At 38.2% G+C, this 21564-nt stretch overlaps 2 protein-coding genes across 2 annotated transcripts in view; one reads left to right on the forward strand and one right to left on the reverse strand.

Moving 5' to 3' along the window:
- LOC129777961 (voltage-dependent calcium channel subunit alpha-2/delta-4) overlaps nt 1-11642 on the forward strand; it is a 30483-nt gene extending 18841 nt beyond the window's left edge. The window contains exons 12-15 of the mRNA XM_055784575.1: nt 10014-10131; nt 10197-10419; nt 10485-10698; nt 10755-11642. Coding sequence (XP_055640550.1) covers nt 10014-10131; nt 10197-10419; nt 10485-10698; nt 10755-10877 — 678 coding nt within the window. The 3' untranslated portion in view covers nt 10878-11642. The remainder of the gene's footprint in view (nt 1-10013; nt 10132-10196; nt 10420-10484; nt 10699-10754) is intronic.
- Nucleotides 11643-18546: 6904 nt separating this feature from the next.
- On the reverse strand, nt 18547-20792 carry LOC129776797 (uncharacterized). Its single transcript, XM_055782651.1, has one exon. It carries the CDS (start codon nt 20634-20636, stop codon nt 19131-19133), a length of 1506 nt encoding a protein of 501 aa, XP_055638626.1. The 5' UTR covers nt 20637-20792; the 3' UTR covers nt 18547-19130.
- Between the last annotated feature and the right edge of the window lie 772 nt (nt 20793-21564).

The raw sequence follows: 21564 nt of genomic DNA on the forward strand, positions 1-21564 counted from the left end.
CGACCACGACCGTTTGCGCTTCACGTTGTCGTAAGTGACCCACTTTTCATCGCCAGTCACCATCCGCTTCAGAAACGGGTCGATTTTGTTGCGATTCAGCAGCGATTCACATGCGTCGATACGGTCAAAGATGTTTTTTTTTGCGTCAACGTGTGTGGCACCCATACATCAAGCTTCTTTGTGAATCCAAGCTTCTTCAAATGGTTAATAACGGTTTGATGACTTATCCCCAGCTCTTGGCCGATGCTACGGCTGCTACTATGCCGGTCTTTCTCGGCTAATTCAGCGATTTTGTTGCAATTTTCGACGACAGGCCTTCCGGAGCGTGGTGCATCTTCGACGACCTGTACACCAGAACGAAAACGTTGAAACCATCGTTGTGCGGTGGAAATGGAAACTGTATCGGGTCCATAAACTGCACAAATTTTATTGGCAGCTTGAGATGCATTTTTGCCTTTGTCATAGTAGTACTGTAAAATATGTCGGATTTTCTCTCTATTTTGCTCCATATTTGCGACACTATAACTCACGAACGACTTAACCAAACAAAACACTATCAAGGACTATATTAGAGCGCGCAAAAATACCTTCCCAACAAGCTATAGTATGACTCGATACAATGAATACAACTAGAACTACGCGCTTACAACGACACCTCGCGGAAATACCGCAGGACTTTCTTGTCAGCCTAATATTAACATGTTGTTTCCTTAATTCTATGGTTAATGAAATAGGAAACCGATTACTCGCGGTCGACTCGAGTTTAGAAGGGTGACACATTTTCATTAGGAAAAGGATGGGATATAAGGAGATGTGTGTTCACACTCACACTAACATTCACATTCACATTCTCATTTACACTGACACTTCACACTCAATTCTTAAAACTATCCTTACATCTAATATGTATTTACAATTTAACTTATTCTAATGTTAGTAGGAAGGACAAAAAGGAGGGGAGAAAGATGTATGAACAATCACACTCGAAGATCGATAGCTTTAAGGAAAACATATATTTGGAACATGTAATTAAGGTCTAACCGAGCCAACACATCTCTCACCGGCACATTGGGCTGCTTTCCTCCAGCCCGAAGGGAGTTTACAAGATACAACTCGCACGACCAAACAATGTGTTCGATGTCGTGGTAACCATGGCCACAACCGCAGATATTGCCATCGGTAAGATTAAAACGAAAGAGTAGCGCGTCTAACGAACAGTGATTGGACATGAATCGGGTGAAGGTGCGAATAAAGTCCCGACTCAAGTCCAGACTTTTGAACCACGGTTTGAGGCTAACCTTAGGGATAATTGAGTGAAACCACCGGCCCAATTCATCTTCGTTCCATTTGCGTTGCCAGTTAGCGATGGTATTTCTATTAAAATTCATTGAAGACGATTTGACGCTGTTAAATATCGCCTTCAATTGCACCTACCTTTGCTAATGAGTCAGCCCTCTCATTACCCGGAATTGAGCAATGTGAAGGGACCCAGACAAAGGTAATAACATAACAGCGTCTGGTTAAAGCACTTAAATTTTCTCGTATTCTCTCAAGGAAGTACGGCGAGTGCTTTTCCGGCCTCACTGAACGGATAGCTTCGACAGAGCTAAGACTATCCGTTACAATGTAATAGTGTTCAACAGGTCGTGAGGCGACGCTGTCCAGCGCCCAGTGTGTTGCTGCCAATTCAGCAATATACACTGAGCAAGGATACTGAAGACTGTGTGAGGTGCTTAAAAAAATTGTTGAACACTCCAAATCCTGTGGACCCATTCATAGAGGACCCATCAGTAAAGTACATATTATCACAATTGACACGCCCATACTTTGCTTCGAAGATCGTAAGAACGATCCCCGATCGATGGTTATCTGGAATTCCATGGATATCCTGCTTCATGGACAGATCAAAATGCACAGAGGAATTGATGTAGTCAGGAAAACAAACACGGTTGGGAATATACGATATATAATAAGCTGTTCAAAGTTTCCGATCACCAATGGATTCATAACCTTACACCGGATGAAGAACCGAAGAGATAATAAATTGAAGCGATCTTTTAGTGGGAGTACGCCTGCCAAAACCTCGAGACTCATGTTATGCGTTGAGGGCATACATCCCAACGCAATACGGAGACAAAGATACTGAATTCGCTCGAGTTTAATGAGGTGTGTTTTGGCAGCTGATTGAAAACAGAAACTGCCTTACTCCATCACTAAAAGAATAGTTGTTTGATACAACATTATAAGATCTTCCGGATGGGCTCCAGGTGCCGGTAATTGTACGGAGAAAGTTTTTTCTTTGTTGGCATTTTGTACTCAGATACCTTATATGGGCCCCCAAGTACATTTGGAGTCGAACCAGACCCCAAGATACTTGAATGACATAGCATGAGTGATCGGTTTACCCAAAAGTTGAAGCTTTGGTTTTGCTGGTCTATGCTTCCTAGAAAGAACCACCATCTCTGTTTTCTCCGTGGAGAAGAGTAAAAATCATGAAGAGTAAAAATCATGATTAAAAATCATGAAATTTTAAGTTTTTCACTTCCAAAATGTTATTAGAATCCACTAATTCAGATGTTCCACTACTATATCTTGTACTCAATTTTCTCATCATTCAAATGGAAGCAACAGAATCGTCTTCCGTAGCGTACTTTTTTATGTACAGCCAGTTTGAGGCAACTGAGTCCGAAACAACAAAAAAGCTCTATAACTCTGTCATTGTTGAAATTCGAACATATGCGTAGAAGGATTTTTTTATCAAATATGATCGTCCATCACCTCCTGAGAGAATCTAGATAAATTTATTTTTTTCATGTGAGAAAGGTGTTTTCTGATTTTAAGGGGATGAATCATAAATCAAATTCTTCTTTTTTATTCAAAAAAACCAAAGAGGATTTTTTTATTTGAGGATTCGATTATATAAAGTTAAAAAAAAAACAAAGACTGTATATAATCGAGTCCGCGCTGTACTGCAATCCATCTTTGGAACATTTTTCGTTCCTATTATTTTGACTCCATTTGCTTTATTAGTTCTCGAGTAATGCAGAAATTTGTGTTTTATTTGTCTTGCAGCTAGAGTGGAGGGAGGAGTGTGGGACCACCATAGAAGAATTTGATGCCAACTAGAACTTCCACATGCCAAATTTGGTTCCACTTGTTTGATTAGTTCTCGAGTTATTAAACCCCCGCTTCCCCTTTGAGAGGGAGGAGAAGTGACGAACCATCACACAAACATATCGTGCCCATTAAAACCTTCTTCTTCTTCTTCAATGGCACTAACGTTCCTAGAGGAACTTCGCCGTCTCAACGTAGTATTACTTGCGTCATTTTTTATTAGTACTTAGTTGAGATTTCTATGCCAAATAACATGCCTTGAATGCATTCTGAGTGGCAAGCTCTAGAATACGCGTGATCACAGTGCAAGTCGGAGGAAATTTCTTTGACGAAAAATTCCCCCGACCAGAACGGGAATCGAACCCGAACACCCGGCATGTTAGTTATGACGCTAATCACTCGGCCACGGGAGCACCCATTAAAACCTCCACATGCCAAATTTGGTTCCGTTTAATTTATTAGCTCTTGAGTTATACAGGGTTTTCCATTTCGGGCTTCCGAAAGTATACAGCCCTGCGCTGACAACCGTTTGACATAGCTGTCAACCAAAGCGTCATATCGTTAGTTGAATGTCTGCCATTTTACATTATGGATCGTTTTAGCATCGCACAACGTGTTAATTTTGTTAAATTATACTATAAAAATGATGAAAACCGGCAAATGTTTTTCGAGCATTACGGACGGATTTTGGTCGTCATGGACGGCCTACAGAGCACACAATCGCTAATGTAGTGCGTAAATTCGAACAAACTGGATCCGTAGCGGATATTGTGAAACCTGTGCATCATCGTAATGTGCGTTTGGCCGAAAATATTGCTGCTGTTGCTGCCAGTGTGGAGGATGACCCGAATGTTTCGATTCCACGGCGTGCTCAGCAATTGGGCTTGTCAAACACATCATTGTGGCAAATTTTGCATTTGGACTTGCACCTACATCCATATAAAGTCCAACTGGTACAAAAATTAGAGCGTGGTGACCATGGAATGCGTCGGGCATACGTCGATTGGGTTAACGAACAACAGCAGTAAAATGCTGAATTTTCGCATCAAATTTTCTTCAGCGATGAGTCCCATTTCGAGCTCGGTGGCTATGTGAACACCCAAAATTTCCGTATATTGCATCAGAAAATCCACACGTGATTGTTGAGAGGCCATTGCATCCGCCAAAAGTCACTGTTTGGTGCGCATTATGGTCTGGTGGAGTCATCGGGCCGTATTTCTTTGAAAATGAGGACGGCGAGACGGTCACTGTGAATGGTGAGCGCTATGGCCGCATGTTAACCGATTTTTTTTTGCCACAAATTGAAGATATGGATACGGATGACATGTGGTTTCAGCAGGACGGCGCCACGTGCCACACAACACGACCGAATATGGCCATATTGCGAACGACATTTGAGGGACGCATAATTTTCGCGTTTTGGTGATGCCAATTGGCCGTCCAGATCATGCGATTTGAACCCGCTAGATTTTTTTTTGTGGGGTTGTGCGAAAGACCGTGTCTATGCCTACTCTCCGCAAACTCTTGAACATTAGAAAGACAACATTCGTGAAGTTATGACCGAGATACCGCCCTATATGTCATATCATATATATGTCGAAAAGTCATCAAAAATTACCATTTCCGGATCAAGGTGTGCGAGGAAGCCCTAGGTGGACATTTGAATGATGTTGTATTTCACACATAATGGCTTAAACCAAACTTTAATTTGAAATAAAAGTTTCATCGAAATTCGTATACTAAGTGTGTTTTATTTCAATTTACTTTCGAAATTTTAAGTTGGAAAACCCTGTACAACCCCTGGAGGAGTGTCAAATCACCATGGGAACTTTCATTGTCTCCTAAAACCTCCATATGCCAAATTTAGTTCCATTAGCTTGATTAGTTCTCGAGTTATGCAGAAATTTGTGTTTTATTTTGTTGACAATAGAGATCTGAATTTAGCGAAAAAAAAACGAAAAAAAAGTTTCAAAAATAACAAAAAAAAACATAAATTGAATTGCGCGTATTTTACTGTTGCAGTATCGGCACCATTCACAATTTCAGCGGCCTGGCGTGCATTATTGCATTTTTAAAAGAGAAAGTGTAGAATGTACCGAATTTTCTCTTTTTTGACTTCCATTGTTAATACCCTGTAACTCACAACTGAATGGAACAGACAAAAAACAGCAAAAGATTTTTTTAGTGTGAAATGTCACCTTTACAACGACCCTTAATTTGAACTTGTATGATCGATATTACGCGAGATATTAAACACTAAAGCCAGCCAACGAGAAAATAATGGATAACTTTTTCCCCAACCTAATATTTTTCTACCAACGCGTACCTATAAACAGATTGCAGAATTTTTCGACAAACAACAAACATATCTACTGACCGATATTTTTCTCTCTGTTTTCACGGAAAACCCAAGAAAACTTATTCAATGTTCCAATGTTCCGAGGACAAATTTCGGAGAAATACAAACAGCGTTCTGAAGCGTTCTGGATCGTTGATTTTAATACGTTCAGCTGATAGCAGTACTTGTTGGAATTCATCGAGACTAGTTGCTTGGTAGAAGCTCATGATACAGATTTTCTTCCAGTCCCACCGGACCCAGCCATGACTTCATTCAGGCGAAAACCTGCTTCGGAGTTACATTCACTTGTCAAGATTTTTTTAACTCAACATTCTTGTGAATGATTGCCCTTCACAATTCGTTACAAATATGTATTTTCGTTGCGTTTATGAAACGAATCGCAGATTAAGATACGTTCCTTCAAGTATTTTTTCGGTAAAATAAACCCTTATTCTGGTCGGATTTGAAATTAGCACGATGTTGCATTCTTTAAGAGGGTTCTCTAGTCTAGAAATTTGAAAACAATCATTTTTTTTCTTCATATTTCTTTAGTTCAGACATTCAAGAATATGCCATAGAAGAGACATTTCGAAAATCTCATTATTTACCAAGTTATAGCCATTTTAGTGATGCGGTATCTCATCTAGTACGGCCATAACAATTAACTTCGAACGCGTTTTTCTCGATACAAGTTTTTCAAACTGGCGTACACGATATCTCATGTTCTACTGATCCGATTTATGTTGAAAAAAAATGTTTTAAACAGTTTTTTTCAAAAGGCCCTCATTTTGTCAAAAAGCACGTTTTTAACTTGTCATGCGTTCAATTCTTTCAATTTTCCAAATCAGCAATTGGCCAAATCAGAAAACAGGTCACGTTTTTATGAAATGAAGTTAACGTTAATAGCTATTTTCACTGTGAACGAATTCTCATGATTTGCATACCAATCGAATCAGAAATTCTCTAAGATTTGTTTGATATGCTATACATTACAATTCGCTAATCTCTAAACGGTTTAAATTCATGAAAACTGGAAGAACTTCCTTTTTTCCCATACATTTGTTCTGCCAATTTGTGTGCTAACCCTACCCGTATTTCGAATCCTTGTAACTCGAACATTTCTTAATGATACAGTAATGATACAGATTTTCAGCATGTTTTTTGACCAAGAATCTGTATATACAGATTACAGATTTTTGGATATCCATGCAGATTTTATACAGATTTTGTAACAAGATGAACTAATTTTTAAATATTTGATCGTTTAACGCAAATTTAAATATTTGATCGTTTAACGCAACAATTCACGAACTCAATCAGACCATTCGAACAGTACCGAACTGAACTATTTGTGCTACTGTAAAATGTGTCGAAATCGTATTTTTTTCGCAATATAATGCGAAACAAGGTTCAAACCGTCTGGCTACAGAAACTGTGAACGCAAATCGAAATTATTTGTTAAAATCCGAGGGGGAAGTGCCTCCGTACAGTTGTCAAACGACATCAAGGCTAAATTCTGCAAGACCATGTATAAACACCACGAGGAAAGTGAGGATTAAAAGAATGTTTATAACGCGAAACTCAATGAAACAAACTCTTTCTGTCGGTTTTCACAAAAAATACATTTTGAAATGTTTTGTTATTTTTTATTTGGCATAATTCTCTATGTATCTAAAAATCTCAATCTAAGATATTACACTTTTTTTTCATCAAATTAGATCTCAGTAGTGCGAGGAACAATTGTATAGTAAACTTTCTGCATAGGTCTGAAAATTTAAAAATAGTCTTGTCCAGAAAACTACTAGCAAACTATAATCACCAGGAATCACAAGCTTCAAAATATGGGTAAACAAAATATATACACTTCACTACAAGTATACAATAATTACTTAGTACTTAAATCTAACGCAAAAGTCTTATCATGTGCAAAATCCGCAATACAAATTCCAATACATATTTTCAATTTTGTCTACAGATAAAAAATATTGTTTAGCTCGGAAAAACGGATTTCAATGTGGCAACATCGGTCTGGTGTTGGGTACTTTTGTAGAGGTGAATGAACTTTCGCGGTGATCGTTTGGCAATTCTTCCATTCACATATTTTGATAGTCCGTTAATCAAATTTATTTGTAACGAAGAACATAATCTATTACAAAAATTTCGATGCATTCTAAAATAACATTCGAAGTGGTAAACAAGTCGATTGCATAATGTAATTGTGTAGTTCTACGTCGAAAATATGCGGTCGTGTCCTAGATACAACCCCTTACAATTTTTTCTGTTTCAGATAACCAGAATGGCTGGAATCGTGTACAATTCCGGAGGTACGGGGTTTTTGAGCCCCCTCACTTGATCAGCTTGTAACTATTCTAATTATGAATATTTTTTTCCGTTCCATTTGCGTTTTATTGTTGGAAGATAGATAAACAAATAGTGATATAATGGATGGTAAAAACAGTCTTTGTTTTACTTTTTCGAAGCTCGTAGAAACGTCCGGAATTGCAAAAGTTTATCTCGTTCGGATTGCGATATGTCAAATTCCATCGGGTTCCTGAATATGGGTTAATATGTAGTCCATGCATTGTAGCGTTTTTCGTGATGTTTCGTTTCTCTTGAACGGTAATTTTCGACATCTGTAGCGAATCCACTATTTCATGTGTCGTGTATCGATTTGATTGTCAGCAGTAGCAGCATGGATTTTCCAGACAACTCAATATAGGCTTATTACAAAAATTATCAGACATCAATGAAGAACAACATCATTGCAAGAAATAGATCTCCAGAGATACGACCCGTGTACTCATAGATGAATTTGTTGGTAGTTTCAATGTTCGGAAAACCTTGGGAGTTTTCGAAAAATAAGAACGAAGCAGTTTTGTCATCAAGAGCAAAAGCTGAATTCAATCCGCACGTAAGTCGTGATTTTTAATACTACAAAAATTCCAACATTCTTTGTGTCTTTGGGTGTCCTTATTATTCATGTGCGTTTCTTTCAGAATGTACATTGCAGGGAAGAAGTCTTATGTCTTATGAAAGTCTTATGAAAAAATGGATGTTTGACCGGGTAGCACTCTCAGGCAGCTCAGTCTATTTATTGATGAATACAGAATACTCAGGGTGGGCTTGAGGCTTAAAAAAATTTGGAAATACAAAACAGATCTCATTCAATTTAGACTATTAACATTAATGTTTTACCACAAAAATACTTAACGTGTCCACGTGGATATTATCTAAACCCCCTCTCCCCACATCGTGGACAATAGTGGACATTTTCGTAACCCCTACCCCGCCTAAAGTTGTCTTATGGCATCTTATGGCAAAGAATTTCAACATTTTCTCGTCGTTTATTACTTCCTCTGGGGGTACGTGAAGGACCGTTGCTATGTTACTAAGCCACAACATTTGGAGGGACTCAAAGAAGAATTAGCTCGAATTTTCAACAGCATCGAAGTCGTCATGTTAGAGTTGCGCATGAAGAATTTTGTTCGCCGTTTAAAACGCGTTATCGAAAAAAAAGAGTGGTTACATCGAAAATGTCCTAAAATAAGCTATATTTTCGTTTTTTGAAAACAAGAATCGGTTCACTTTCGTAGAAGTTATTAAAATTTGTTGCATTCAATCTGAAAGACCCTGTAGATGAGTGGCGCCTTTCCTTCAAACAGTTAATAACAATATAATATTTCTAATCAAACAACAAAAGTCTTTTGTATTGTTAACTTTAAAGTCCAGAGAAAAAGCATTTTCATGGCATTCATGTTGTGCCGCCATGGAATCATTCACTTAATTGAATTGATAAACTATTTGCAAAAGTGTTATTAGAAATTCAACAACAGATATCTACCAGGAACTCAGCTAACAATGACCCCATAGAAGCCAACCATACCATTCGCCTGGAATTTAGTCGAAGTCGTTTCTTGGTTTTAGTGCCGGTTCTATAATACAATCTTTCAGCTGGAACTGATGGCACCATCCAGTTCAGTGATCGTATGAACTACTGGTTGCAATAGATCTCGCACCTCTGTAGTTGTAGCTAGTTCTGATCCGGTCAGCATGGACATAAATTGAAGAGGAATCTGGTTGACTCAATCAACAAGCTTAATGAAGCGATTTAAATATTGAAATTATGTTTTTAAAATTTGTTAGGTGGTGTATGATTAGATTAAAATTGACCTATACTAAAAAACAAATTTACGAAAAGTTTTTCGAGTATGAATGGAAAAAAATAGACCTTCTAAATATCGATTCAAGATCGTCCAATTCTAAGGTACGAATGCAGAAAGAAATTCCCCGGCCAGAACGAGAATCGAAACCCGGAGTTCTTCGCTCACCACTCGGCGGCTGGAGCCACAGTATTTACATTATTTCTATACCGTTAGGTTCATATTTACGTAATTCGAAGATTGTTGGTAAACTGGTTAGGTCTGTCATTTGAAAATTTTGTTCATAACACTTAACATAATCCAAATTGAGTCGTTCATTAACTTTGAGTATTGAATACACAACCCATTCTCGCAAAGTTTCAATGGTTCACTTCCACGTATTTATTTACTTATATTTTCAGCCTTTGAAATTGATTGCGCTGGGTCTTGACTGGTTGATTGCAGAACTGTTCATCATGCTCTCAAAGTTTGACTTCTGGGTTCATGGTATTCCCAGTCCAGACTATTACGACGCGGGTGGTAAATATAAATCCTCTCCGATACACCGTACACTCTTGTCACTAACCATTCGACACCCTTCACAGTGGAATACGAGGATTCAGACTATGGGGATATAAAGCGACCGAAGAAACCAATGAAACCACTGGTAGACGAAGAAGAGGAGTATTTCAATCGTCCGAAGGAAACTCGTAAGGAAATTATTTACGAACCCTGCGATAAGAAGTCTGAGCTGTACGTCATGCAACAAGATCTGTTCATCAAGGGCGATGGTTTCATCTACGAGCAACAACCGGCCAATCCTGCGCAGTATGTGTTCCCTTGATGCAAGATTTTGTCTCGTAGACAGCAATGTTACTCTTTCTCATTTGCAGGTTGCTCCATCGGCCGTACTTCGCCAAACGAATTCCACGCTCGAATCTGCTTATGATTATTGTGGAAAATGAGTATCCCTCAGATCACGTGATTCTTTCGGCTGCTCCGCAGGTTATCCACCATAATGATACGGAAGGGTTGCCCTGCGTTAAAACAAGACTAAATTTCTTATCCCGCCGACGGTTGGAGGAATGCTACACCGAACATCCGGATGTAAGTATCTGCACTTCGCGAGATGTCCCAATATTTACACGTCGTTCATTTTACAGGAGGAACTGGTGGCCCACTGCGGTGAAGCCACCCAGCCACTTCTTCAACCGACCATAGTGATACTTTCTGTGGCATCACTGTTGTTAACTCAATGTGCCCAAATGTTAGTCCAATTGTATTGAAATTGAAGATGATTTCAGACTGTTGCTCGAACCAATATATTTAAAATTTGTAGCTATATCGATGTTCGATGATAAATTTACCTATAGACAAGATTGAAGATCGTTTTTAAAGTATCCTGATGAGCAATGTTTTCGAGGAAATTGTAGAGACACTATTTTAATGCGCACATGCGAACCACAGGGAGCCAAATTTACTAACACTGTATTGTTTAAACAAGTTCTTTGATAACGACGGATTTTCTACTAGCCTTCACGGCATCATAACACTGAACACGAAGTAGCACTTCAAACACGGTAGTGTCTTTCCACGGTACATCATTCCTTCCAACAAAAATTACACTCTGCCGCTTGTGAATTGTAACTAACAAAAAGCAGCACATAAGGTATGTACGTTTTTTGATGCACAAACCATAACGAGGATGCGAGCTGTGTGAGAATATATAAAGGAAAGTTATTTCGTTAGATATTTATAGTATGTACGTTATTTTGAGAACAATCAAACCCATACCAAACTAGTAGCATCGTTCAACTAGTTGTAAATATCAACTTTGAAAAAGACACATACATATAGATGATCATTTTTCCTAGGATAATATAACTGCAAGAACTACCGATTGTAGGGTTGAAGTGTAAAAAAGTCTAATACACCTACGTTTTTCACTCGTGCCGTTATTTTTTACCAAAAAAAATTTCAATCAGTTAACGCAATCAATATACATTTATACGTTGATATTTATTTATGTGAGAAGTAAATACTGTTGATAATTTTTGAGTGTCAATTACCGTAGATTCAAATATCACAGACATTGTTCTTTTCAGAATTCCAATGTAAATGCTGAATGGATGATTGGTGCCAATGTCCGCGCTTGCAGCCCCATCAAGCTCTAAGTTTGTGTATTACATGTTCAACCCTCAAACCATTAAAGATTCGGTAACTATCTCTGTCCTCTAAAGTGGCGTTAATATGTTCACACGATGCAACTGAAACACGACCATAAATCAACAACGACCAACGTCATCCTTGAACGGAACTCGATTGTTTGCGTTGGCTGAAGATACCCTCTCCCGGTCACATTGACATTGACGACACCTGGCACCCGATCAAGGGTGCCCTCAAGCTGAATGGCCATGAAATGGTCACATAAGGCTGACTTAACTCTCTTCAGTCGTTGCCACCCAGGGTGAAGTAGGTCTCATCGTCCATCACCACCGCTTCCTTCCGCTTCCTGACATTTGTGTCCATGTTCGCCAGGTACTTTCTCACTGTTTATCTGGTTGCAGCGACCTCCCGGCCAAGCGCACGCAGCGATGTGGCCACGTTTCCCTCGATATCCCACTTCAGCATCCTTTGGGGCTTCTTGTCGCTCAGGGTCATCGGCCGTCAGGAATCGGGCTTTCTTTCGATGCTCTGATTGTTGTCCAATAGTGCCAAGATGTTGTAGATGCTGAAACGGGCGTATCCGGCGTCCACGATGTGCCGCACGATGTCCGTTTTCGACGCGGCGGGGTACCGTTCTTTGAACGCGCACACTTCTGAACGGAGTAGTTTCACTGTTTTCGCCATCACGGTTATAGTTTTACTGATAGAGATGTCAAATTTTTCCTGCTGACTCATGGGTTACTATGATTGATGCAGCATGGGTAGTTTCGTCAGTGCGTGTGAAGGTAAACCCATGAAAAATCGGCAGTTTTTGTCTTTTTTTTCTAATGCAAACGTTAGTGGATTTTTCTATAAATCATTGTCTAACTTTGTTACTGTCGTTCTCAGTACCGACACTTTCCAAGCGAAAAGACCATTGTCGATTCGATGGGATCGGCCGTGGAAATGACGGAAAAATCAGTGTCATTCCCCAGGAACCGACGCGGGGCTCAACGTGCTTTGTTACGATTACATCTTATTTCAAGTTTTTCGTTCTCTGTGGCTGCCTTGGTACTCACTTCTGCAGATAATTGGGAGTTCTACTCGAGTCTACTTGTGCCGTTCAGTGAATAGTATGTAAAATATTCCTGATTCAGAAGAACGCGAAACAAAAAACAAATGAACTCGCATGATCCTCATTGATCCTATGCCGGATTAACGTGATCGGGTTATTTAGAGAACTGGTCCAACAGTTTAATATCAATAACAATCTTCGACACTATCCACCTTTCGAACCAATAAGAGTAATTTAAGAACGATTTGAAAAAACAAGCGCATAGTTTAAAAATTTAACGTTCATTGAATCGATTGTTTACTGCATTTATCTAAAAAACACCTTGAATTTAAACGGATTCATTGTTGTTCAACACACAATGGTGTATTGCTTGTCCAAAAAAGAAAATCATCTATAAATTTGCAAATATTGCAGTAAGTTTTGATGCTAGCAGGAAAATTTTTAGCCTAGTGTATTTCCAAAACACCTGTGAACGTTCCTAAGTTTAGTATAAATTAAAGAGCACTTCAACGAATATTGTACCAGAAGTGCTATGCGTACCCTCAGAATGATACTCACACGTTCCGTTCCGCATTTTGACAAATACATGGATTCCTCATCCACAAACATTAAATGAATTTGCTATTGACTTAGTTGGCCAAAAATTGTGTTAGTTCACAACATTTTTGAAAGAACAGAAAGAAATCGATTTTTTATTTATTTCCGATATTTTTGTCCACTACATCCACACACACCAAGATAACAATATGTTCGTAAAATATTCCGAAGGCAGATGGTTTAAGCTTTTGAATGATGCATATATCATTATCTGAATAGAATGTTTTGAAAGCTTGTTTTCGACATTCAAATGTAGTGAAAAAAATCTGCATGGTGGGGTACGAATTGGAGTTTGAGTCACTGTACATTTTATCGATTCTATGCGCACCGTTTTGTTCCACAATATTCCGTCATCCTTCACGCAACTCGCAAAATCAGTCATCGCAGAATTCAAAATTCGTCAAAAAACTGGGCAATCCAATGAGTCGAAATTCTTGATCTTAAATATATTTTCTTATCGACCTGAACAAGTTATAATCAGAAGAGGCAATATCTGAAGATATCGGGTGGACTATCACATTCTAGCCAAACTCTGAGATTTTTTGGCGGGCTGTGGAGGAAACATGAGGTGTGGCATTGTTCTGGTAGAGGACGCCTTGGCTAATTCTGAACATTTACTCTAGATTGCCGATTTTGATTCGTCTAGCCGCATTGGTATTTATCGATAGGTTGCTTAATAGAAGCTCATAATATCTAATGAATTTCTCTCCCATCCCACCTGACAAGTTTTAGCATTTGACGTTACCAACTTCACCAGGTGCTCATGAACATAGATACTTGTAATGAACTTGCTAATTGATGTGTCGTACTCCGAGGATCATTCTTGATCAGCGTCTCGATTCGATTATCATCAGTTGCGCACACGAACTGGCTGGACAACCCAATAACTAGAAGCGTATTTTGGAAAATACTACAATTCAACGAAGAAGAGCATCGCTGCTAGGGGCACTTCTCCAAAGATACGGTCCTCGTGAAATTATTTGTTGTTCGAGTTCTTAAAAAAAACAGCGGTTTTTACCTAGAGGGCGGAAGCTGAATCGAATCATCGTAAACAATGTCGTGTATTTTTAATAATACAAAATTCCAACATGCTTTGGTGGCGTCTGAATCCTGTCGATAATAGCGTTTCAATTTTGATCGATAATGATAATGCAAGATTCTTTAAAAACAATTAAAATAAATCGATCGCTCTCAGCTCATGTGCGCTACTCTCAGAATACAAATTTCAGTAAAGAGTTTCAACGATATGGAGAAATATGGAATTGCCACCGCGCAGTGCTATCAAACAGCCTTGTATTCAGAAATAAGGATAAATATCCTGGAAATGCAGAATATTTTTCATATATTGTAGAATACTATATATTTTTTAAATATACACATTTTTTCAAAATATGTATTAGTGTCCACGTGGATGTAATCTATACCCCCTCCCTCATAACCATAACCCCTACCCCCAGTAAAGTTATTTACGTGGTATGTGGATGGCCCCTTATGTGCATATTATACTTCTGCTGGGCCATTCAACACCGTATGATTGGAAAATGTAAAATTTGAGCGCCTTACAATAAAAATTCGTAGCACTTTTGTTAGTCAGTATCTAACATACAGAACGATTACAGATGACTGAGGGTTAACTAATCTACGTACTGACGTAGTTGTTGCCTTAATTTTTTTGGAGCACGATCAAAATAAATCCATTCTCGCTTAGGAGGTGCGTATTACACACTTCTGCCATATACATACATTTCCATATGTTGGCTCTCAGATTTTTGTGAAAAGTGGTAGTTTTGTTCTTTATCGCAAAACATTTGACCCGTATTTTTTATTTTTTCATTAGGGAGACCATTTCCATTTTAGGGTTGTCCGAAAAATCAACTTTTTCCTCTTTTTCCAAAAATGACTTTTTTTTTCAAAAATTCATAACTTATGAACTACTAGACCGATTCAGATCGGTCACCTGGCATTTTATAAAAAAATACTATGCCTGCAGGAAAGTCGAACTCTGCTCTCGTTATTATTGATTGTATTCGTTTTTTATTATTTTCATATTCTCGGGACCAAAGGCGCTATATATTTTAAATATTTTTTCTTGAATTCTGAGGATTTTCCACATAACATATGTCGATACCAGAGAGGCGTTTTTATCGTTTTTGAGTTATGATTTTTCAAAGTTAACCGATGATTCGAAGAATAATTTTTTTCCCTTTTTTCCAACACAAAAATTAATAATTTTTGATCTACTGGACCGATTCAGATGATCGACACAATAAATCCAATTAAATAGTCTTTTTGGAAAATTTTAGACTTGCGAAGAGAAATGGATTTTGATTTCGTAATTATTTATTGAAATAGTTTTTTATAGTTTACATGGTTTCGGAGCCAAGGATGTCATATTTTTTAAATTTTTTTTCTTGAAAGCTTACATAACATATCCAAAAATCAGAGATGTTTTATTTTTTGTTTTTAAGTTATGATTTTTCAAAGTTAACATGTTTTCAGTCTTCGTTCAATATTTCTATGCGACTAGACTGGATGTATGCGACTAGAATTCAATTAATTGGCAAATGTGTCATTTTTTCAAAAAAGGCTAATTGGCTTTAATTTGATATATCGATCATCTGAATCGGTCCTGTAGTTTAAGATTATTAAATTTTTGAACAAAGTCATTTTCGGAAAAAAAGTCACAGGAGGGTTGTTTCCGAGACACGACCGCATAGTTGACGTAGGATTCCGTTAGGCTATCTGTTGATTTTGGATATGTTTGAAGAATTACATCGTTAAACTCTTTGACCTTGTAAAGGGCCGTTTTGTTTGGTTGTTGGATATTGTTTGGTCACTCCACCAGTGTTTACCGAGTGATGATGACAGAAGTATGATAAACAGTCGTGGATGGTGCGTATCAGATAAAAGATACCGAAGTGGAACGAGATATGGTGAAAACCGCCCTCTGTGATCCTAGACGAGATGTCTCCTACGTTATGTATGGATGAAATAAAGAAAAAAAAGCTCACCAATGTAATATAAGATAATTACTAATACCGAACACAATTATCAATTTTTCTCGTCAGTAAATACATGTTACTTTAATATAGAGAAAACATAATTGAAATGGAAAAGGTAATTTTCTTTTATAATTTTTACTTTCTGAGTATTTATTCAACCCAAATGCGAATTAATTGGACTAACAGCACCTAATACTATATGTAGAATATATGGGAAATCACTTTTTATAATATTTCTTCACTTTTCCAATTTTTCTCGTCTGAACTTTCCTTGGGTGGAAATAAACACAACAAAACAGAGAGCTTAAACCAAACGACCCGTTCTCGAGCGGGAACACGCCTTGGTGTGTTTATTTATGAAAATTGAAATAAATCATTTCATATATCAAGTCATTTTTAACACAGCTGCTACCATATACAATTTTACACATACACATGTGCTAAATTTTTCACAATACACGATCGGTCATTGATAATAAATTTCACAAAGCAACCAACATTAAAGTTCCAAATTTGAATTTTATTTGCTAGAATTAATCGTATCACTAACCTTAATTGCAATATAAAAATGCCCCCGAATTGCATATATTTGCAATGCCGATTTCCCCTGGGCACCTTGTTTTTGATGTCTCTGTTAGGAAACATATCTCAGTAGGAGCAAAAGTTCCCCATACTTTCGTGTATTTGCAATGTCGATTTCCCCCAGGCAGCTTGGCTTTGATGTCTCTGTTAGGGAATACATTTCGGTAAGAACCTAAACTCCCCCTACTTTCATGTATTTGCAATGCTGATTTCCCCCAGACAGCATGGTTCAGATGTCTCTGTTAGGGAATACATTTCGGTTGGAACAAAAGTTCCCCCTACTTTCATGTATTTGCAATGTCGATTTCCCCCAGGTAGCTTGGTTTGGTTTCTCTGTTAGGGACCCTCCGCATGTGTCGTCAATTTCGACCAATCAGAAGTGGGTATTGCCGTTAAGATAGGGGTTGAGATTTTTAAATTGTTTGGTAGTTAGTTTCATGACATATATTATTTTTTTCAATATAACATTTTTTTATCGAGTGCCGAAATCTATTGACGCAAAAATTTCATCAATCCATCATGAAATGACTGAGCAATAAGCGTTTGAAATTGGACAATTTTCACGATGTGCTCGATTTTCGATTTTCAATTTGTACCCCAATATGTTCCCGAAAGACGTAATCCTACGTCAAAAGTGAAAAATGATTTCTTGGACCATCGGTCAACTTTGAAAAATCATAACTCAAAAACGAAAAAACGCCCCTCTGGTTTCGACATATATTACGTAATCTTCAGCTTTTCTGAAAAAATATTTTAAAATATGGCGCCCTTGCTTCCGAGACTATGAAAACAAGAAAAAACGAATACAAACAATAATAACGAGAACAGAATTTCTGCAGGTGTAGTGTTTTTCCAGGTGATTGTCTTTAATTTGATATGTCGATCATCGCAATCGTTCTGGTAGTTCAAAAGTTATCATTTTTTAAAAAAAGTCATTTTTAGGAAAAAGAGGAAAAAGTTGAATTTTCGGACAACCCTAAAATGGAAATGGTCACCCTACTGAAAAAATAAAAAAATAAGGGTCTAATGTTGTGCGATAAAGAACAAAACTACCAATTTTCACGACAATCTGCGAACCACTATATCGGTTTGCCATGGAATGGCTGTATAAGAATATTTAACTCATTTTCCGTAGAGGTAAATAATCTAACTTTTCCTGTTTTCAAGCATTGAACACACAAAACGGCGCCAAAACGCTAGAATGAAGGGACCAGGAAAAAGGTTACCATACAATCAAATTGGCAGCATAGTGACACCTTCCATTTAACACTACTAAAAATTCGTTAGGCAGTGCCATTCCCGAGATCCAAGAAGTAGTCGGTTCAGGGTCACCGGTCTGATTAGGACAACCTTCCTCTACACGTCATTTTCTTGAATATTTTGTTTTTTTTTTTATCAGCAGCACCCATTGTATTCCGTTTTGAGTTCCTCTGAGATTCTGCAGCACGCTAAAAAATGCCAAGCTTGAGTCAGACATATTGTTTCTATATTTGTTCCTTTGTGGGATGGAGCCAAATGATACAAAAACTCGACTAAGAAATCAAAAACCACTACTATAATATCAAAAAATGTATTGTCAACCGTAAACCAACACAAAACTATTACTATTTACAATTTTCACAACTTAAAAAATTGGTAAACATTTATACTCAAAAGACCCTATTTGTCAAAAGCCGTGTTGAGGTACAGGCTTTCTTCCACAATGTTTTCTGATCATTGCTAGAACTGTGTAGTGCAAAACTATTCGATGACCATAGGATGATTGGTTAGATACATAGTCATAGTAATCAATATTAAAATTCTAAAAGTTAATAAATTTGATTCAAAAATAGATATTTAGCTTAAATCGATCCGATATATACATACATTTTTTCTTCTTATTTCTAGATTTCAAATGCACCATTCACTAAATTCTACTCTCATCGTTCAACCTCACATAGGTACATCTTACGAAACATGCAAGGCTTTCGGAGAACTAACGGGTGAACAGTGGCACACAATTTTACACTTCTTTATTCCTGTATATGCTTACCCTAATCTAATCAGAGCCATTCTTATTGGATTCGAATTTGTCATACAAAATTAAAATCCTGGTCGAGTCAATTTTGAAAGCACTTAATTTCCTTACCATTACGCTTCTATGTTTCCTTCTTTACACGCTTCGTAAACCGCTGTTTTTGTGCATTCACATTCGGTGCCAGCCGATGCAGGAATTTTGTTTTCATTTCGTGGGAGCCTGGTGTTGATGGGTTACCTGCTGGGGTCGTCATTGTTGCAGCAGGTACACCAGTTGCCGCGCTGAACAGCGGACCTGGTCCAAACTCCGAAGGGGTGACACTTTCGGTCGTCTCGACGCTAGCTGTCATCCACGGTAGACTAAAACCAGTTGTGGGTAGCACTGGAATCAGCTCACCGAACGCTTGTACAGGTATATCCTCGGTGATCTGAATATATTTGATCGATTCGATGGGCGGGTAGAAGGAGCCAACAATTTTCTGCTCATTGTCAGCATCGGCTTTCAGATGACGTTTTTTCAACCGTTCGATTGTTTTCTGTTCCCGAATCCGTTGCACGTCCCACTTTTTGCGACGCCTTTCGTCCAGCTCAAATTTTGCATGCCTTTTCATATAAACCTCGTCGCTGACATTTTCCGTCGTTTCACTGGAGCTTGAAGCGCTATCAAAAGTATCATCGATCACTGTCCAACACGGTACTTCCAGCTCTGCCGCTTCGTTCTCAAGCAGTCGCTCCAAATCGCTCGTGATTGCTTCGTCTTTCCAGTTGCACGTAATGTACGGCTTTTTTGTCACCATAAACGATGTCTGACATGATTTCTTTATCAAACTACCGTCTGATGAATTTCCTGACGAGAAAATGGGATTGTAATTGCTGTTTTTCGAAGCTTCATCACTACCAGAAACGGCATCTTTAGTTAGTAGATGTTGTGAATTGTTTACATCGTTTTTGGATTCCGCTTCGTCTTCCACTGCTGCAAGCGGTGGTGAAATTGTTACGCCGTAGTTTGGGGACGAGTTATGAAAACCCACTTCTTCCACTGTCGGTTTATCTTCGCTTGTGGGACCGTCGTTTGAAGGAACAGATTCGTCGTCCGATTTGGAGTAGTTAAGGAAAATTTCCCCTTCAATTTCATTGTTCTCAATTTTGATGTCAGACTCTAAATTGCCGGGAAAATCATGGCATATTGCATCGAAGTGATCATACTCACTGGAAATGACTTCCTTCTTAATACTTCCAATAGCACTTGTCATTTCCGGAATGTTATCGCGCGATGGAGCTTCTGTGGTGATGTTGGATATAAATCTGCTGTTGTAATCAACAGCAACATTTCTCACGGGAATGCACATTTCCCGCTGTTCCCTTTGTTGCTTCATTTGCTGCATTCGTTTGTTGACTAGTTCCAGCTGATGTTTGAGCATTTCATTTTCATCTTTAAGCTTAATAATTAGCTTATCTTTGGCCAGAATCTGGTCGCTTTGCTCCTGGATCAGATCCAGGTGAAGCAATAGTATAGATTGCAACTGTTTGACCTCTTTGAAAAGGCTCATTTGTTCGGACGAGTCCTTATTGCCGACATCGGTGGATGCGGTGTTGCAATATACGTGATCCAGGTTCTCCATCATCATGGCTACCAGCCACCGTACATTTGTACACTAAAACGGTTGGATTTTCTCCACTTTACATGTATTTTACAACTTATTTTCACTTCAAAACATGGATACTATTTGAACAATATATCACGCACGCCGACAGAAAACTTTTCCAGAACGCCGAAAACAACGCAGTAACAGAAGCCGTTGACGTGAACTGTCAAATACACAGCACAGAAATCAACTGTGGCTTCAGCGCGGGGTCAACGTAATTTGACGTTTACCTCAGGTATGCCACTATTTTTGTATCGCGGTTATTCATGTATATATAGCAGGTGGCCCAGCTTGAGGTATTAATATGTTGAACACACAGAAATACGCACGTAATACAGAAAATAATATTTAAAACTAATCGACCGCTTGCATTGTAAATGCTTTGAGTTTTCTTCCGATGGAACGTTCATCATTAAGTAAGGTATAAATACCACCAATTTTATTGAAAGAATGCTTGTGATCAACGATCTCCAATTCGCTTTAAATAAACGACTCGGGCTCTTTGCCTTATTGTTTACACAAGCCAATATCCTACCCCATTACTGAAGGGTTTGGTCTACCTGTTCAGGTATTCATTTTGGTCTAAGCGGATGTGGGTATCGACCAGAGATGCCAGATGTGAAGACATCTCTTCATTTTTTAGGCATTTCATTTACTATGAAGACACCTGATTTTGTGAAACATTCACACAATTTTCCGAATTGTTCGAAAAAGAATAAAAGCATAATTGTTTCTCGCCTTGACTTGATATTTTTTTTTAGTGATTGGATCTGAGTTTTCCAAGCTGGCGATTTTTTTTTCTGAGTAATAAACTGAAAACAAAACATGTGCCAAATATTATTAATACAAAGGCAGATCTAAGGTACAAGGTTAGGCCGTTTGGTCAGTAAGTTAATTAGGGGGCGGTATA

The sequence above is a fragment of the Toxorhynchites rutilus genome, chromosome 3 (genome assembly GCF_029784135.1).
Source record: "Toxorhynchites rutilus septentrionalis strain SRP chromosome 3, ASM2978413v1, whole genome shotgun sequence".
In the NCBI taxonomy this organism is placed as follows: domain Eukaryota; kingdom Metazoa; phylum Arthropoda; class Insecta; order Diptera; family Culicidae; genus Toxorhynchites; species Toxorhynchites rutilus.

Excerpts from the sequence above, each read along its gene's own strand:
- LOC129776797 (XM_055782651.1), bottom strand. The coding sequence starts at position 20,636 with ATGATGATGGAGAACCTGGATCACGTATATTGCAACACCGCATCCACC.